This window comes from Gossypium arboreum, chromosome 11, assembly GCF_025698485.1.
Source record: "Gossypium arboreum isolate Shixiya-1 chromosome 11, ASM2569848v2, whole genome shotgun sequence".
Taxonomy (NCBI): Eukaryota; Viridiplantae; Streptophyta; class Magnoliopsida; order Malvales; family Malvaceae; genus Gossypium; species Gossypium arboreum.
In genome coordinates this window covers 6,355,857-6,373,600 of record NC_069080.1, presented here as the reverse complement: position 1 = coordinate 6,373,600, position 17,744 = coordinate 6,355,857, and the positions used below count along the sequence as shown (strand labels likewise).

The following is a 17,744-nucleotide window of genomic DNA, read 5'->3' as shown; positions in this document are numbered from 1 at the left end:
TAAATTATAATTTCATACCACCTTTCTCAAAATCAAATCTGATTAGGACAATTTATTCTTTTTAAGTAAGGAAAGGGAAAAAAGAATATTTTGACTCCTTTTTTTTTTTTTTTGAACCTTTCAGCTCATAAAATCTCGTTTTTTTTAAAAAAAACCCTCATAAAATCTATAAAAAAAAAAGGTCTTTTGTCTGATTAATTTGGTATTTCACGGAAAAATAAAAAAGTAAAAAAAAATCTCCTCCTCTTCTTCTTCTTCATCTTCTTTATTTTTTTGTTCAAGATAAAAATACATTAAACCATAACAAAAATAGAGAGAGATGATGATCATGCCTAAACTTGGGAAGCTCCCTCCATTTTTCTTATCTTGTCTTCTTCTAACCATCATATTCATAGTCTTCATCCTCTGTTCTCCAAACCCTTTCAACCCCATCTCCAAATCTGACCTTCATCAAACACTTGCTTTGCCCAATTCTACCTCTCATGGTAATTCAGTCCATTTCTCTTCTTCTTTCAGTTTCACCAAATGAGAAATTTTGTTTGATTTTTATTTTTCTTTTGGAGTATTTTAGGTGATGACGATGATGAGACTCTCAAGTGTGACTTGTTTAAGGGAGAATGGGTGCCTGACCTGCAAGGTTCTTTATATACGAACTGGAGTTGTTCAACGATTCCTACTTCAAAGAATTGTTTCCACCATGGAAGAAAAGACACAGAGTTTCTGAAATGGAGATGGAAACCTCATCAGTGTCAGCTTCCCAGGTTTGATCCTAAGACTTTCCTGGAATTTGTTCAAGGGAAGAAACTTGGATTCATAGGTGACTCAGTTGCCAGGAACCACATGGACTCCCTCCTTTGTCTCCTCTCAATGGTTAGTACATTCATGTCGTACACATATTCTTCTCCAACATTTACTCAAAACCGAATAATATTGCTTTTCATCATAACAGGGCATTGTTTTTTTATCTGTGGCATGGTATGGAGTAATTTATCTTTAGATAAATCAAATATAATTTACGGTTTGAGTTGCTTGAATTGCAAATCTTTTACAGGTAGAAACTCCGGTGGATCATTACAAAGATTCCGAAGACCGGAAACGGGTATGGTACTTTCCCGGTCATGATTTCACTCTCATGATCCTTTGGACGAAATTCCTAGTAGACGGTGAAGAACGAGTGATCAATGGTTCAGCATCTGGTATTTTTGATTTGCACCTTCATAAAATTGATAAGAAATGGACCACAGATCTTCCTGTTCTAGACTATATCATCATCTCGGACGCACATTGGTTTTTCCGAACGATTTACCTACACAACGACACTGGTGTTGTCGGATGTGTGTACTGCGATCATCCGAATGTGACCGATTTCGGTGTCGGGTTCGCCCTCAGGATGGCTTTTCGATCGGCATTAAACCATATCAACCGCTGCAGGGAGTGCAAAGCGAGGGTGACCCTCGTCCGGACGTTTTCGCCGGCTCATTTCGAGAACGGGACATGGGATACAGGAGGAATATGCAATAGGACAAGCCCTTTGAGTGAAAGAGAGATTAAGTTGACAAGTAATGAATGGGAACTGAGGAGCTTGCAAATGGACGAGATTGAAAAGGCAAATATAGAAGGAAATAAGAAAGGAACGAAGTTTGCAGCATTGGATGTGACAAAGGCAATGTTGATGAGACCTGATGGTCACCCTGGTGAATTCTGGGGAAATAAATGGATGAATGGATATAATGACTGTGTCCATTGGTGTTTGCCCGGTCCGATTGATGCTTGGAATGATTTCTTATTTGAGGTTTTGAGAAGAAAAGTTACATAAATTATATTATTCGGACTTCATTTTTTTTAAAGTATTCGTGTCCGACACTTGTATTTGATATATAAATATAACTGAAAAAAACTTAGAAAATATATTATATTTGTATTGGATGCATATACTTATGTTGGACTTTCCCACTCAAATTTAAGTAACATATACTAATTACGTATGATTAATACAGGAAAACTTCATTCATTATACAAACAAGCCATGATAGTACTCCAACATCACACGGCAAAATACATGATTTAACAGCCGATAACAAAATAAAGCCCAACTTGGCACAACTAAACAAAATGATCCAATTGGGCCTTGAACCCATATTTCAAACCCATATAAGCCCAATATGGGCCCAAATATACTATCTCTCTCGCTCCATCGACTCGCACATTTCGAAACTTTCATTTCCCTACGTAATTGCCTCTGTTTCGAAGAAGCCGAAAGCAAAGAATCCCATACCCCAAAATTAACAATCTTCGTATTCGAAATCCATAATTTGAAACCCTAAATCCCCTGAAGGACATATTCCGATGGGGGAAACTAGAAAACGAGGTCGGAAACCTAAAGCCCCTGCATCTACCACCGAAACCATGGACTTCCAATATACGAGTGCCTCCAACGCCACTCAAACCGACTACGTTGCCGCCCAAAATGACGTCTTTAGCGCTGCAAACGATTCCGTACCGACCGCCGCGGCCGCCGCCAAAAATGACGCCAACAACCCAGCACCGGCAAGACGGGGCCGAGGGAGACCGAGGAAGTCTGAGGTGGGGCACATGGAGGATACGGAGCCGCATGCGGCGGCGTCCCCGGAGCGGAGACCTTATCAAAATGGGGCAGTGGTACTGGAGCCTCCACCGCAGCCAGTGGCGAAATGGGAGAGTGTGGCGGCAAGGGTAATGCCAGCGATGGATGCAGTGGTGAAAGTTTTTTGCGTCCACACTGAGCCAAACTATTCACTGCCATGGCAAAGGAAAAGACAGTATTCTTCAAGTAGTAGTGGATTTATAATTGGAGGGAAAAGAGTGTTAACAAATGCTCATTCAGTGGAACATTATACTCAAGTGAAGTTAAAGAAAAGGGGGTCTGATACCAAGTACCTCGCCACTGTTTTGGCTATTGGGACTGAATGTGATATTGGTAAGGAAAGTTTTGAATTTTGTGGGAATTTTCATCTTTTTGGTTTTTTTTTTTTTTTGGTTTAAAGTAAGTTAGGTGGTTTAGTTTCGAGGACTATAGGAATGGGTAGAAAATGGTATTTGGTTATTCGTATTGAGTGACAGGCTTAAGGTATTAAAGTTTGCATTTTTTTTTTCAGGAAAATCGTTTCGAGTGCTGGGAATATTTTTCTTCTTTTTTGCATCATTCTCTTGCCCTTTTTGGATTTAGCAAATTAGTAATGCGATTTTATTGTAGGAAAAAGGCAGAGGATGATTCATTGATTTTGCTTGTTTAGAGTGGATTGCATTAGCTCTTGTACTCTTTAATGTGGAATATGTATATGCGGAAATAACTCATCCTAACTTGTTTTCTTAATTTATGGTAACTTTGTTATTAACTGAGGGTTTTTGGATGTTGTAGCAATGTTAACAGTTAGTGATGATGAGTTCTGGGAAGGTGTTTCACCTGTTGAGTTTGGAGATTTGCCTGCACTCCAAGATGCTGTAACTGTTGTGGGCTACCCCATTGGAGGTGACACGATCTCTGTTACTAGTGGTGTTGTATCACGAATTGAGATACTCTCTTATGTTCATGGATCAACTGAACTTTTGGGATTACAGGTTGTGAAATTAGTTCCCGCTTCTAGTGGTTCAACATGTTTGTTTGACATGTTTATTGATCTATTGCAATTGATATGGTTTTGCAGATAGATGCAGCTATAAACTCTGGAAATTCTGGCGGGCCTGCTTTTAATGATAAGGGCAACTGTGTTGGTATCGCATTCCAATCTTTGAAACATGAGGATGCAGAAAATATTGGGTATGTCATACCTACACCGGTTATAATGCACTTCATTCAGGATTACGAAAAGAATGGGGCGTATACAGGTATTTTTCTTGGCATTACTATTTTATTCAAGTTCAGTCATTTCTATTTTGGAATTAGAAAGAGGTTTTTCTTAAATCTGGTATTGTGCTTGAATTCTTATTCCTGTCCTCTTCATCATTTCTATTTTAGGCTTCCCAATCCTTGGTGTTGAGTGGCAAAAGATGGAAAATCCTGATTTGCGCCTGGCAATGGGGATGAAATCAGATCAAAAGGGGGTCCGTATTAGGAGAATTGAGCCCACTGCTCCAGAATCTCATCTTCTGAAGCCATCTGATGTTATACTTAGTTTTGATGGGGTAAAAGTTGCTAATGATGGAACAGGTAAGTTACTCCCCCTACGCCTCATATGTTAGTAGGATGTCATTTATTCACCTGTGAATGTTTGTGAGCATGGCCTATATATGCATATATGCATACTTTGTTTATTGCCCAGTAATTTCTGCATCAGCACTATACTGTTCTTGGAGACACAATATCTTTTTTACTTTTTCTAGAATTAGCAACTGAAAGTGTCGAGCATTGCTTTCATTTTAGTTAAAAGATTAGATGCAGATGTTTCTGTAGGATTTCCCTCTGAGCTGAGAATGATAATCTGGCTGTGTGGTTTCTTTATCTACATGAAAATGTTCTATGGAGATATTGTTTAGTTTAATCGGTGGTTCATTTATGAGATTAAGAACTAGGCAGTAAAAGCAGTGTTCATTCGTGGTGGAGGTAGTTTTAATGTAGATTTGCTTACATACAATACATTTGTGCCTTAAAAGGGTTGTAAACCTTCAATACGAGATTTTCTTAGCAAGCATGATTCATATGAATTTGCACAAAAGAGTTTAAAACCAGAATTTCTGAATTATTCATCTGCTCTCTTTTGGTATTCAATTCATTGCCTTATTTTATCGTGACTTTTGCAGTTTCCATAAAGATGAAAGCTTTTTTAGTTGGGTTTTAGTTGCTTTTCTATCTGCTGTGGGCTGTGGTTGATTGATGACTGTTGAATGATGCTTAGTCAACTCATAAATTACTACAAGATTGAAAGTCCCCTAGATGACTCACATATTTGGCTCAAATCGTCTTTTAATGTTTAATTCAGTCAAGTGTTCTGGCATTATTGTCCTATTTTATGTAAGGAAACAATCTCCTGACCTTTCTTTCTTGTTTTTCATTTTCCCTTGAACTGGGAAAAAAAAGTTCCATTCAGGCATGGGGAGCGCATAGGCTTCAGCTATCTTGTTTCTCAGAAGTATACTGGGGATACTGCATTAGTTAAAGTTCTCCGTGATTCGAAGATACTTGAATTTGATATAAAACTTGCGACTCACAAGAGGCTCATCCCCGCGCACACCAGTGGGACACCTCCTTCTTATTACATTATTGCTGGATTTGTTTTTACTGCTGTAACTGTTCCATACTTGCGTTCTGAGGTTTGTAGTCATCTATCTCTCGCTGTGTTGTGTGTTTCTTTCCTTGAACTTGTTAATATAGCAATTGTTGGTAATTTGTTAACAAACTCACTATTTTAGTTTTTTGTTTATTGTGTTTATTGCATTATTGTAAACTTGATTGCTAGGAAAAGGGCCCCATTAGTGAAATTTGAGGTCTCTATTAGTGTGTTTTAAAAAAAAAGAGGTTTGCATTATTGGAATGATTCACCATTCCTTGTGAATCATTCAAGGACTGTTTAATGTAGAATTGTCCTAACCATTGCTCAGAATTTGGAAAGAATATTAACTCTCTCTGAACTTTTGTTCTAGTCTTGAACATGCATACATATATATCTTGTTTATATTTGTTAACATTTATAAAACACTTTGTATATTGTCCTATAGCTATAGAATCCCATTATTTTGCAGAAATTGTATAGAATCTTAATACTTGCTAAACTTTTGTTCTAGTCATTTTCTTTATTACTCATTAAGAAAGGTAAGTGATCCTGTTTTGTGGTTCTAAAACTTTTTTTTTTTCGTTTTCTATAACTGTTGCTAATTAAAAGGTCTACGCTGTTACATTTTTATGATTTCATGTGTGAGTGGTCACTATTCAGTTTTGCTTATACTTCTAACTTCCCTGTTTCTCTCATTTACAGTATGGGAAGGATTATGAATTCGATGCACCTGTCAAGCTATTGGATAAGCATCTACATGCAATGGCCGAGTCTACAGATGAACAGCTTGTTGTTATTTCACAGGTCTACATGTTGTTTCTCATGTTTTTCCTTCTGATATATTTTTACAGCCCGATGTAACACAATGATTTGGCTTTCTTTTTTATTCATGCATTTTAGACCTTATGCTTACAATGTTTTCTTTATTCTCAGGTGCTTGTGGCTGACATCAATATTGGATATGAGGATATTGTCAATACTCAGGTCAGGGAGTATTTCCTGACATTGCCAGTTATGTAAAGTGTATAAAAAATTTAAAGAACACATGCTAACATTTTTCTTTTAATTTCATTTATCTAGGTTCTTGCTTTCAATGGAAAACCCGTGAAGAATCTAAAGAGCTTAGCCAATATGGTTGATAACTGCAATGATGAATATTTGAGATTTGACCTGGAATATCAGCAGGTTTCCTCCCTCCTCTCTCTCTCTCTCTCTCTCTCTCTCTCTCTCTCTCTCTCACACACACACACACACACACACACACACACACACACACACACAGTTGATGAAATGTATAATTTTTTGTTTAGCTGATTCTCAACTTTGCGACGCAGATAGTAGTGCTACATGCCAAGGCTGCAAAAGCTGCAACTTTAGATATTCTAACTACACATCGTATATCTTCTGCAATGTCTGATGATCTCAAGACTTGAATTAAGGTTGGAGGGAAACACTAGACGATAGTCTATGTGGGTCCTATTTTTGCATATGCCGTATACCAAACATGATTGAGTTTTGCATTTGTGGGTGTAGTTATGGTTTTTTATCTGGAAGATAGATTGCAGGTCTTGATTCTAGTTTATATTGGAAGGAGGTTTAGAGATGGTCTTTTTAACTAGAATGGTTCAGGAAAGCGTTTTGTACCATTTTGTTGCTCATCTTATTTTTCGCCCTTTTTAACTAATTCTAGAACCATAAGTAATCAAGTAGCGGTATTACATATACGATATTTGAATTATACCAAACTATACATGTACCCAATTTTATTTTTCTTAATATCCACTTGTCTAAACTTTAAATTCCAATTGTTAACATTTTTAACTTGCTCCATCCACGTTATATTGATCGCTTCGTCACATTGCCTGGTTGGTCCAATCTAGTGTCGTATAGCCTGTTTTCTCTTCAACTGGAGCTTCAATATTTGCATATCACATAGGAAATCCTTATTTCGACATGAGCTCAAATAGGGTTGTCTGAAGAAGACAGACCTTCAGAACTGAGAAAATTTTCCATTTCCAATGCATTTGTTCCTACACTTGACCATTTTTATAGCTTTGAAGCAGGGGGTCCTTGTGGGAAGATGATGAATCTATGGTGGAGCCACTACCATTGTCCTCAGCCGTTGCTTCTTTCACCTTTCCCCACATCAGCGTATAAAATCCAATCGATATTGTTGTTGCTCCGATAAGACTTCACAAGTATAAAAGAAACAGTCCATTAGCTAAAAAACAAAGATATTAAAGTTACAATCTAAATAGTAGTCAGTACGCAATGTTATGATTGTCATTTTATGGTTTAGGTTTTTCTGTTGTAGGTATTTTACGCTTAATGTCCATTGCAGTTTATTGTAGTATATGTTAGCAAATTTGTAAATGCAAAGTGATGGAAACAAATCCATGACCATAATTTAAATATTTGCTAGAAGCAAAAGCAATGCGTTGTGTATACCTCCCAATATGAGGTGTTTCACCCAGGAAGACGATACCCATGGTAAAAGCTATGACGACGGAAAATGGCCTAAACATTGCCACGAAAACTGGTTCCTTCAACCGCAGAGCCCATGAATGAACTGTATTGTTCAAACAAGAACTGAAGACTCCCTGAAAGAGAGGATACAGGCAAAGTTTTCAAAGAATTTGCTATCTGTGGCGGATATTCTCGCAACCACTGTAATTTAAATCCAATCCCTTGTTCTTACCGAGCAAATAACCGAGGCTAATGCAACGTCTGGCCTTATTCTCCAAGCACTTGCATTTCTTTCAACAACTAAACCAACAACGAAAGCTATGAAGCACACACATAAATTGTAAAAGAACATTACGGTTAGTTCTGCTGGATACTCTTCCATGATTTGTGTCTGCAAAACATCAGATAATTCATTTATTTCTTCAAATTTCCAACAATGGATGCACCAAGCGAGATATATTTGTAAAATTGGTAGACGAATTCTTACAAGAACAATTAACCACAATGGAATCAGAATATTCTGAACAGTGAGGAAAGCACCACCAATGACCCAATCTGTGCTTGAAGAGTTGAGAGGTTGATGAAGAGACGTTGAAGCTTTGACAATGGCCGGACCCTTATATAGAGTCACTATAAATGCACCTGTAATTGATATTATGGTGCCCATTACTTTGGCCTGACTGCTTCTTCGTTTCAGTACCAGCTTCTCCATTCTAAAAAATCAGGTATGGGATTTAAGTAGCCGTGGCAACGATTGCATTAATGTGCGTTTTCGGAGTAAAAAAATTACCTGAAGAGGATAGCTAGGATGAAGGTAAAAGCTGGTGTGAGATTGCTGATTGCAGAAGAAAGAGTGGGAGAACCATAAATGATGCCTGTGTACCCCATTATCTGACATGAAATTCTGAAACCAATTTCAGCAATATTACAGATAAAAACTGATGAAATTGAAAAGAAAATCAAGATCTTCTATATAATGAAGCAAAATTAGTTGGGAAACATTTGCTAAAAATCATGCTTCTTGTTTCTGAATCACCACAAGTTTTACCCTATAAACCCGAGAAGTCCAATTTTGCATAGTATACGCAAGCTGAGTGGAGGTAGCACTCTTGATCTGCAAGAAAAAACAGAAATGAAAACACTGTGTGGATTTGCATGTTGTAACGATTTGAGTGTAGATCCGTGGTGAGAAATAAAGGACGGACCTGTAAGAGAAGAAAGGAGTAGGAAGAAGAAGAAGAGCAGCAACGGCGTAATCGTAGACCAAAAAAACATGGTAGCTCATGCCCTTCAACGTAGCTGCTTTAAACAGTGTGTTTATCCCCACTATTACACATTCCATTGTCACCATTGCTGTGAATGTCACCACATCCTTGTAATATTTCCTCCATGATCCCCACACCATCTTTCCTTCCTCTCAATTTCTCTCAAAACCAACCAATTGGTCAGGTTGTAAGGTCCTTATATTTGATAATTCTTTATAAAGAGAATCGGAGCGGAGGGGAGATTACAAGCTAAATTAAAATTTTGAGTTTCAGTTTTAGGTTTCAAATTTCGTATTCCTATGAATTAAATTATTGATCCTTGTGATTTCTATTTAACTATAATAATCTATATTGGATTTTTTATGCATGCGCGTGGGTTGTAATGAATAAAAAAAAAATTGAGTTTATGGTGTAAATAGCATCTTGTCTTTCATAGAATATACTAATTTTGGCCATGTGCCATGAATGATCATAATTTATTATAAATATTTATTTATGTGGATAATGATCTTGTTATTATAGTTTTCTATATAGCATCTAGTGTCAGCAAATATTTTATAGCACAATTGCTGTATTAAATACAATATTTTCTTAATGTTATTCTGATGTCCACTTCTCAAATTCAACATCAAATTAAATTATAAAGTCCATGAGATAATGAATATTTATGGGATTCAATGCTACTACATTTTCCATCCTTTGTATCCAATGAAAGAGAAATCAATATTTTATGTACCCAATTTTAATTATCTTAATTATTCGGTATCCAAGATCCAGTCTATGAATATATTAATATGATTTTATCTGTTTTTGTAAAATTTTTAAAGATGTTTTAAATTTATGTTTTTTTAAATAAAATTTTTGTATTATTGATAAAATTTAAGATTTTGATTTAAATAATTTAATTTAAATCTTCTCATTTTCAATTGTTATGTCTGAATTTCTAATCATATTATATATGTTTACTATATATGATATAAAGTAGGTTTATGCTTTTTATTAATTTAACTCTATTTTATAATTAGTGGATATGAAAAGTTTTATAAAAGATTTCACCAAAGTATACCCATTAGCCATACTAATTTTCCAAATATGTATTCAAATTGTGAAGCATGATTGATAAATATATAATCATCAATCTCGAACAGTAGAATTTTCTCCGTTCTGCAACAAACCGGACAAGCCTGCTTCGCAATTTGTGGAGGCTATCTTATGATGGCAATGATAAGTGTGAAAGCATTGAACATTATTACCCCCACGCATTTTGTTCAACTTATATAGCTTTGGAGAAAAGGACCTCGTCACCGGACCATATCTGTCCATTGCCTGATTTACTCGAAAAATGAAAAATTTGGATAAAAATATAAATTTAAAAAATAAGTTTATTTAAAAAAAAAAGAAATTCATTTAAAAAACAGGTTAAGTCTCAGAAAAAGTATTTTTGACCCTCAAGCTTGGCTCAAATTTGTACAAAAAAATTGTTATTATTATTTTGTTGCTATTTTCTTGTTGTTTTCTTACTATTTTGTTGACATTTCTCTATTATGTTATTACTATTTTGTTGTTATTGTTTAAATATTATATAACTTTTATTTTATTGTTAATTTTGTTACTATTTTAGAGGCATTTGCTTGTTAAGTTGCACTTATCCTAGCGTTATTTTGAGTACACATATCTTTTTTAAAACTTATTTTCAAGTTGTTGATAAATATTTATTTTAATACTTTTAGTATTTTATATATTATATATTTAAATAAATATATAAAAAATATAAAAATTAATATAAGTTGAGTCGGGCCCCCAAGTTTTAGATTTTTATTCGAATTGAAGTTGGACAAAATTTAGGCTCATTTTTTGAGTTGGACCGAACAAACAGACCTAAAATTTTGATAGAACTTGGATTGACCTAACCCATAGACACCTCTACACTGTGGCGTCTAACTTTCTTAACCCTTTTTCATCTCTCATTTCTTCTTCTTCTTTACGAGACTACTAACTTTTGAAATATTAAAGTTCTCATGATTGAACTATGCCATTAAGCCAACGTTGGATAATAGATTCTACAAAATAGTTGCTTCATGTTAACACATTCCTTCCATTTAAATTATTCTAAGCAATTTAGTTTTTAAAAAATTGTCAGTTATTTGTTAAACATTATTTCACTTATTTAAAAGTATAATTACCTGACATGATTTGAACGGGTCAAACTAATGCATGATATTAATATATTCAGGGTGTAGCTAAGAGAGCAACCAATGGGCTTAACACCCCCTCCTTTAGCTATGGGGTAAAATAGCAATTTTAGTTCATTTTAGTTGTGTGTAAAGCTCAAATGCATCAAGAGGGTGTGAATTGGTGATTAACAAATTTTGATAAAGATGAGTGAATAAAAATGACACTAGAATTAAAGTGGTTCGACCCCAATTACTTACGTCTATTATCTTGACTTTTCATCACTAAAGATTTCTTAAATTTACTAATTTGAAAACCTTTTAAAGATAAGGTTTTACTTTTACAAAATTATCTTTTAACTTTTACAAAATTATCTTTTCAATTAGACAAGATAGAATCACTTTCACCAAAACTTAAGTAATCTCACACAAGTTGGAAATTGAAAACAAAAATGAATAAGCACCTTGGAAGGTTGATACACAATGATTGAACTCTCACAAATACAAAACAACACTTGAAAGAATAAATAAAAATTGAACCCACAAGTGTTTTCAAGTGAAAATGAGAATAACAAGATAAATATATTTTTGTAGTAAACCTTGTAAATTTGTTTCTTGTTTTCATTTTGGTGTCCTTGAACTCTATGTACTCCCTCGTTTATTTCTAACCATTTTGAGTGGTTGGAAGGAAGATAGTCGTTAGAGTCATTAATTCTGGCATTATATGTAGTTGTAGGGCAGCATGTTTCGATACATGACTTTTGGGTACCAATACCTGGCTTTGAAAAATATGACCATTAGCTCCTTAAGTATTGAAACTTAAATGTCATGTTTCAATACCTCTTAGGGTGGGTTTGGATGGACGGTGGGGTGTGGTGTAGTATGTTTTTACACTAATTGTAGGTAAACGCACCACACATCCAAACTCAACCTTAGTTAAGGTTCAATACCTCTACAACTATGGTCTAATACATTTGTTGCCTTGAAAAGCTCACTAACTAGCTATGTTCTAATGTCATGGGTTGCGAATCAAAGCCTTTGATGAGTACGTACAAAACGTTCCATGGAAGTCAACTGATTAAATGGGGCTCATTTGACCCACTTGAACTGGCCTGATTCGTGGAACACATGAAGAAGCCTATCTACTTGAAGCATGGGTGGCCCATGGAAACACTCCAATAAAACTAAAGTTACTAGAGTAATTATTGTAAATCCTAAAAGGTAAAGATATATAAAGTTGAAATCTCGTAGGATTCTCTATTATAGATAGGAACTAATCTCAGTTGTTGATGTAATTCGATTTGTATTGTTAGATTTGAGGGAGCTCAACTATAAATAAAGGTCTCCCTTCATTCCATTCATAATTTTGAAATATATTTAAGAGCATTTACTCAAATACTTTATGTGTGCTATATTTCAGTGACTTCTTTCTCTTTCGAGTTTGCTTCCACTTTGCTTCAATGTCTTAGAGAATTTCCCTTGTGAATTTTTTCCTTTTATAAGTTATACTGACTTAGGTGGATTTAAAGCGAAAGAATCACCTAAAACTGCATGGTTCACCAGACTAAAGCTCTAGCCCCATGACATTGACCATAAAAGGTTATGCTAGATTCAATACTTATATTGGTATCAATACTTTTTCTTATAAGTTCTGATATCTATGAAGTTGGTAGTTTACGGACTTTATATGTTTCGATACCTAAGATCCATAATTCATCATTTAAAGCATAATTTATGTTTTTAGGCTTTATGGAAAAAAAAACATAATTATAAGCATTTTTAATTGAAAATGTAGTAATTATCCTTTACGAATCATCAATTATGTGTCCATCTTTGACATGTGGGAGTTCCCTTGAGTGACTAACCTCCTTTTCCACTTAAGTTGGTTAATGAAGATTATGCTGAACCAACTCATCTTGTGTTTGCTTCTCTTGTGATTAAGGAAGTATTTTGTTATATCAAAATATTTAAAAATCAAAGCTAACATTATGAATTATTCAATTCAAGTCCTTTTAAGCTTTTTTTTTTTGCTTTTGACCCTCAAACTTTTGAAACTTTATTTTTGCCCCTTAATAGTATATTCATGGCTTCACCTCTGAACATACCTCAAAATTTTTAAACTTGCCTCAATTTAAAATATGTGTTTCAAAATTTACTCAAACTTATCCATATTTGTAAATAATTAATTTAAACTTACTGCATCTCGTCTATATTATATTTTTAAAATTTGTTTACAAAAGTTTATGCTATTATTTATTTAATACTATCCTTCATGACAACATGGATACATACAATTACATTTTTATTTTTACGATTACAATCAATTTATTTAAATAATTATATCCAAATTTAAAATAAACAATATAATCAACTATCCAATATTTAAATTAAAATAAATCTAAAAATTATCTATATATAATAAAACTCCTATTTAAAAGTTTTGAAACACTTGTCAACTTTCATTATATGATACCTCAATACCAATAAAAACATGTAAATATGATGAATTATATGTTTATAGTTATACGACTAATAAGGGAAAAAATATTGGTTAACAAATGACGACGCAAGACTTTTTTTAAACAAACAAACACAGAAATTTAAGTGATTTTTTTTAAATTCATAAAATGATAGATTGTAATGCATTAAATTATTACATGATTCTTTCTATTTCATAACTCAGATTTTTTTTCTTTTTCTTTTTCCGAATGTCTGAATTATTTCTAAACGTAAAAGTTACCAAACAATTAAACTTATATCAGTAAAAATAATACTCAACAAAAACCATTAAAAAATTTGTAATTTTTAATGTTAACCGCCTCTGAGCAAACCACCGACCGCTTTCTCGTGGACGTGAATGTTATGGTTTTTTTTTTGGCCGGGACACGTGAATGTTATGTTAGATAAAAGAATAGAAGCCATGCATGGACTTTCAGCAAATCCCGTGCAGTCAAACGAGTAACGGCTATTCTTTGTCGAAATCCAAGGAGGGTTTGGTGGAGAGAGGTAACGTGGCGTACCTGTAAGAGAAGTTTCTCTTGAAATAATCATCGTCGTAGTTGCCGTTTCCTCCCGGCCCTTCGTCGAAATTAAGGGCGTAACTCAACGGATCGTAATGGAATTTCCCTCCTCCATTACCGGTTCTGTTATTTTTGAACCGTCGCGCAAACGTCTTCCATTTAGGGCCGGCCACCAACTCCGACCATTCTCGGAATCTCCTCCACCCTCGCGTCCACCATGCCTCATTGTCGCTTGATGGCATGGATGATTCGGAGTCGGTGTCGTTGTCGTACACCGCTAAATGCTGCCACCAGATTGGTCCGACGGCAGAGTTACAAGGCATCCAAAAACAACAGCCTCCATTCGCGAACTTGGCAACTTGGATGTTGTCATCGGAGCAGACCGCTGCCTCCTCCGCCTTATTTTGAGGCGGCATTTTGTGGAGAAGCGAAGAAACGGTTAAGAAGTTTCTGTTAAGGGTAACGAGAAGGGAGAGAAAAAAAAGATTTTTCTCTCGCTTTCTCGAGAAAGCATGAAAATTAAGAATTTCCTATCATGGGAGAGATTCTCGGTGTTCCGTCATTTTCACTGAACAGGCCTTTTTATTAATTAATTTTTAACAGAAACGACGAAAATTTAGGAGTTTCCCGTTCTACAGCTATACCAACTAACAATAACAGTGCATGATATACCAAATTAACTCGTGCGTTCTTTTAACTACAGTCACACACGTGTCATATTTTTCTATTAAGGAGGGAGAGGGTAAGGCCATTCAATTATGGAAGAATATTTATGCTATTTCACTCCATAAATTTCGTAAATGATAATATATTATATTATTAGATAAATTTGGATATAATTATATAATAATTAATTATATATAAATTTTAAAATTGAGATCTTAGATCCTAATATCAAGCGATTAAATTTAAAATTATTAATATTTATTTATAATTGTTATGATTATTTAATTATGCTTAAATAAAGTTATTAGTAATTAATTTGTTGTTTTTAATTGTGAGATGTCGTGTGTTATCGGGAACAAAAGTCAATAAAATTTTTGGTATTTAAATTAAATTGTATATTTTAAGACAATAAAAATATAATTTTATTATTTTAATACCTTATATTTTTATAATTTATAAAGGATTAAATCAAATTTTTATCATTTTAGGGGACCAAAGTGTAATTTTACTATTATTAGTTTAATTTTTTATAAACTATAAAAAGCACTAATTATAAAATTTTCCATTTTAAGGGAAGGTCAGGGCTTTTGCCCACCTCCTGGATTCACCACTGCGTTTTATTATTCATAGATGGTGCATGAAACTCATATACCAATGGTGCATCAAATATTATTCATTTAATTAATTCGTTCCGCATTGCTGTAAGCAGATGCTTAGTCTCACAAGTTTGACGAGAGGTTGAACATTTTCATATAATGATTTTGTTTAGAACTCAAGTGTCTAAATACGAATTAAGCATAATTGTTTGTAACCATTCGACTCCAACTTATACCCTATAGCATATAGAGCATGCATGGGTGATGATACTACCAATTGAGTTAATTCAAGCACCTTACAATACTCTCTCACTCTGTGAATTTGAACATTTTCCATCGCATCATCCATAGTTTCTTTTCAATTATTTAATGACATTTCATTAACATGTAAATCTAATAATTTTTTTTACCCTGAACCCCAACTCCGGACTTAGAACCTTGAACATTAAATTCAGAACCTCGAACATGAACCTTAAACTTAAATCTTGAACCCTGAATCCCAAACTTGAACTTGAACCACAAACTTGAACCCAAACTCTAAACCATGAACACTAAACTCAGATTTAAGGTTTAAGGTTTGGGTTTGGAGTTTAAAGTTTAATGTTTGAGGTTCATGATTCAAGGCTTAGGGTTGGGGGTAAAAAATTGACCAAAATTCCGTATTAGTGACATGGAAAAAATTGCTGATATGTCACTAAATAATTGAAAAGTGACCATAAATAATGTGGTGGAATGGGTCTATAAAATAATTTCTCCTTATTTAGATACTTAATCTTTTGGCAAAGTCTTTTTATGAATCTGCTTAGATTCTTGATAGGGTCATTCAATAAGCTTCCTAGAGTTTTTAATGGAGTTAAAAGATAAAATCCCTATAAAAACGACATTGGACTTGTTGAGGATTCAACCCCTCAATATAAAAACTTGATAACAACGCAACTCTTTCACTACTATATCAATACCTTATATTATATTTTAAAAATAAAAATAATACTAATTGAATTTTTAATATTTTTTATTAACTTAAAAGGGTTACTATAATATCGTGTACCAAATTTTGATATTGATATTGAAATTAGTACTTGAAATTTGGCCCATAAATTTAAAATGTGGCATTTTAAGCAAATAAAAAATAGACAGTTGTTACTGATGTGTTATCTTAAAATATTTTTAATTTCATATTTATTTCTAATTAGCGAAAAAATCATCCTATTTGAACAAAAATGATTGGAGTAAAGAATGGCGGAGAGTGGGAAAGGGGCAGGGCATACAATCTAGGTTTCTAGAGAAATGAAATTTAGCGTGGGCGAAAGACGCAAACCGTTCATAGCGCTGGGGAGTAGATGATTTGGTTACCACAGGGAAAAGAGAACATCAAAAAGGAGAAAATGGTGAAAGGATCGAGGGAAAAAAAAGAGATAAAAAAGTTTCAACCCTGGCGGAATAGTGAGAAAAAGATTAATTAAATGAGGTATTAATTGAATCAATAGTTTATATGGGGGTGAATTTTTAGATTTCGAACATTGACCAAAATTTGATGACGAAATTTTCATCTATGTGTCAAATAAATTGTCACAATTTTTTATAACTTAGTTGAATACACAATATATTGATAAGATATAGTGTTAGGTTCCCATAATAAAAATACAAAAATTGTAAAATGAAAGTGATTAGCATTGTAAAATATGTGAAAAATTGTTAGATTTGAGAAATTAAAATATTTTTATTTTTTATCAAAGCATTTATAGATAGAGAGGGTAAGATGTAGGCCCCAAGCTCTCCAATTATTGAGTATAAATATTGTGATAATGTGATAAGTGTTAGTTTAAAATGTTACTAATTTGACTTGAATGAATAAAATAAGTGAGTTATTAGATATAACAGATTGATGTGTGTTATCAAATGTCTTTTTAATATATTTTTTACAAATTTTGTGAGTCTCAAAAATATAATGCTCAGATGAAGACTCAAAGGTTGAGCCTTTCGAGTGAAGTAGCAAGAAGGCTACGTCACTATAGCTTGGGTAAGGACGTGAGGATGGACTTCTATGACAAAGATCTTTATGTTAATAGATTGATAATAAAAGAAAATCTAAATACTAAAATTATAACATATGAATGTATAATAATTGTCTAAATACATGAAAAAATTATAAAATATTGATTCAATTAGTATCACTAAAATTTAATTTATTTAAACAATGGTTAAATCTCTCATTAAAATATATATCAATATCAATTACACAAGTACTTGATAAGCGTTCACTAAAAATGTTATATATTCAACTCATAACCTATAGCATTATTCAGATTGAACT

The 17,744-nt window shown here is 33.7% G+C and overlaps 4 protein-coding genes across 5 annotated transcripts; 2 read left to right on the top strand and 2 right to left on the bottom strand.

The window, feature by feature from the left end:
• Window positions 1-188: 188 nt before the first annotated feature.
• Window positions 189-1,908, top strand: LOC108472547 (xyloglucan O-acetyltransferase 4-like). The gene is made up of 3 exons (XM_017774090.2): window positions 189-485; window positions 572-870; window positions 1,052-1,908. The coding sequence occupies exons 1-3, from the start codon at window positions 320-322 to the stop codon at window positions 1,814-1,816; spliced, it is 1,230 nt and encodes a 409-aa protein (XP_017629579.1). The 5' UTR covers window positions 189-319; the 3' UTR covers window positions 1,817-1,908.
• A 266-nt stretch (window positions 1,909-2,174) lies between these two features.
• On the top strand, window positions 2,175-7,045 carry LOC108474063 (protease Do-like 9). Its single transcript, XM_017775952.2, has 9 exons — window positions 2,175-2,956; window positions 3,398-3,597; window positions 3,684-3,864; window positions 3,995-4,186; window positions 5,054-5,286; window positions 5,949-6,050; window positions 6,180-6,230; window positions 6,327-6,431; window positions 6,581-7,045. The coding sequence occupies exons 1-9, from the start codon at window positions 2,347-2,349 to the stop codon at window positions 6,677-6,679; spliced, it is 1,773 nt and encodes a 590-aa protein (XP_017631441.1). The 5' UTR covers window positions 2,175-2,346; the 3' UTR covers window positions 6,680-7,045.
• Window positions 6,946-9,364, bottom strand: LOC108474065 (WAT1-related protein At3g28050-like). Of its 2 annotated transcripts, XM_017775953.2 has the most exons (7): window positions 8,918-9,362; window positions 8,761-8,826; window positions 8,503-8,616; window positions 8,200-8,425; window positions 7,945-8,103; window positions 7,695-7,846; window positions 6,946-7,436 (listed from the first exon to the last, which is right to left on the bottom strand). In XM_017775953.2, exons 1-7 carry the CDS (start codon window positions 9,115-9,117, stop codon window positions 7,277-7,279), a joined length of 1,077 nt encoding a protein of 358 aa, XP_017631442.1. In that variant the 5' UTR covers window positions 9,118-9,362; the 3' UTR covers window positions 6,946-7,276. The 2 variants fall into 2 exon arrangements, with proteins under 2 accessions (XP_017631442.1, XP_052877608.1); XM_053021648.1 differs by having other exon boundaries at window positions 7,945-8,425; window positions 8,918-9,364.
• A 4,676-nt stretch (window positions 9,365-14,040) lies between these two features.
• LOC108471655 (uncharacterized) lies at window positions 14,041-14,751 on the bottom strand. Its single transcript, XM_017773242.2, has one exon. It carries the CDS (start codon window positions 14,582-14,584, stop codon window positions 14,114-14,116), a length of 471 nt encoding a protein of 156 aa, XP_017628731.1. The 5' UTR covers window positions 14,585-14,751; the 3' UTR covers window positions 14,041-14,113.
• Between the last annotated feature and the right edge of the window lie 2,993 nt (window positions 14,752-17,744).

Coding starts and splice junctions, on each gene's coding strand:
- LOC108472547 (XM_017774090.2), top strand. CDS start 320: ATGATGATCATGCCTAAACTTGGGAAGCTCCCTCCATTTTTCTTATCT. Junction 486..571: donor GCCCAATTCTACCTCTCATG/GTAATTCAGTCC, acceptor GGAGTATTTTAG/GTGATGACGATGATGAGACT. Junction 871..1,051: donor TCCTTTGTCTCCTCTCAATG/GTTAGTACATTC, acceptor AATCTTTTACAG/GTAGAAACTCCGGTGGATCA.
- LOC108474063 (XM_017775952.2), top strand. CDS start 2,347: ATGGGGGAAACTAGAAAACGAGGTCGGAAACCTAAAGCCCCTGCATCT. Junction 5,287..5,948: donor TTCCATACTTGCGTTCTGAG/GTTTGTAGTCAT, acceptor TCTCATTTACAG/TATGGGAAGGATTATGAATT. Junction 6,432..6,580: donor TTGACCTGGAATATCAGCAG/GTTTCCTCCCTC, acceptor TTTGCGACGCAG/ATAGTAGTGCTACATGCCAA.
- LOC108474065 (XM_053021648.1), bottom strand. CDS start 9,117: ATGGTGTGGGGATCATGGAGGAAATATTACAAGGATGTGGTGACATTC. Junction 8,426..8,502: donor ATCCTAGCTATCCTCTTCAG/GTAATTTTTTTA, acceptor CTGATTTTTTAG/AATGGAGAAGCTGGTACTGA. Junction 7,437..7,694: donor GAAACACCTCATATTGGGAG/GTATACACAACG, acceptor ATACTTGTGAAG/TCTTATCGGAGCAACAACAA.
- LOC108471655 (XM_017773242.2), bottom strand. CDS start 14,584: ATGCCGCCTCAAAATAAGGCGGAGGAGGCAGCGGTCTGCTCCGATGAC.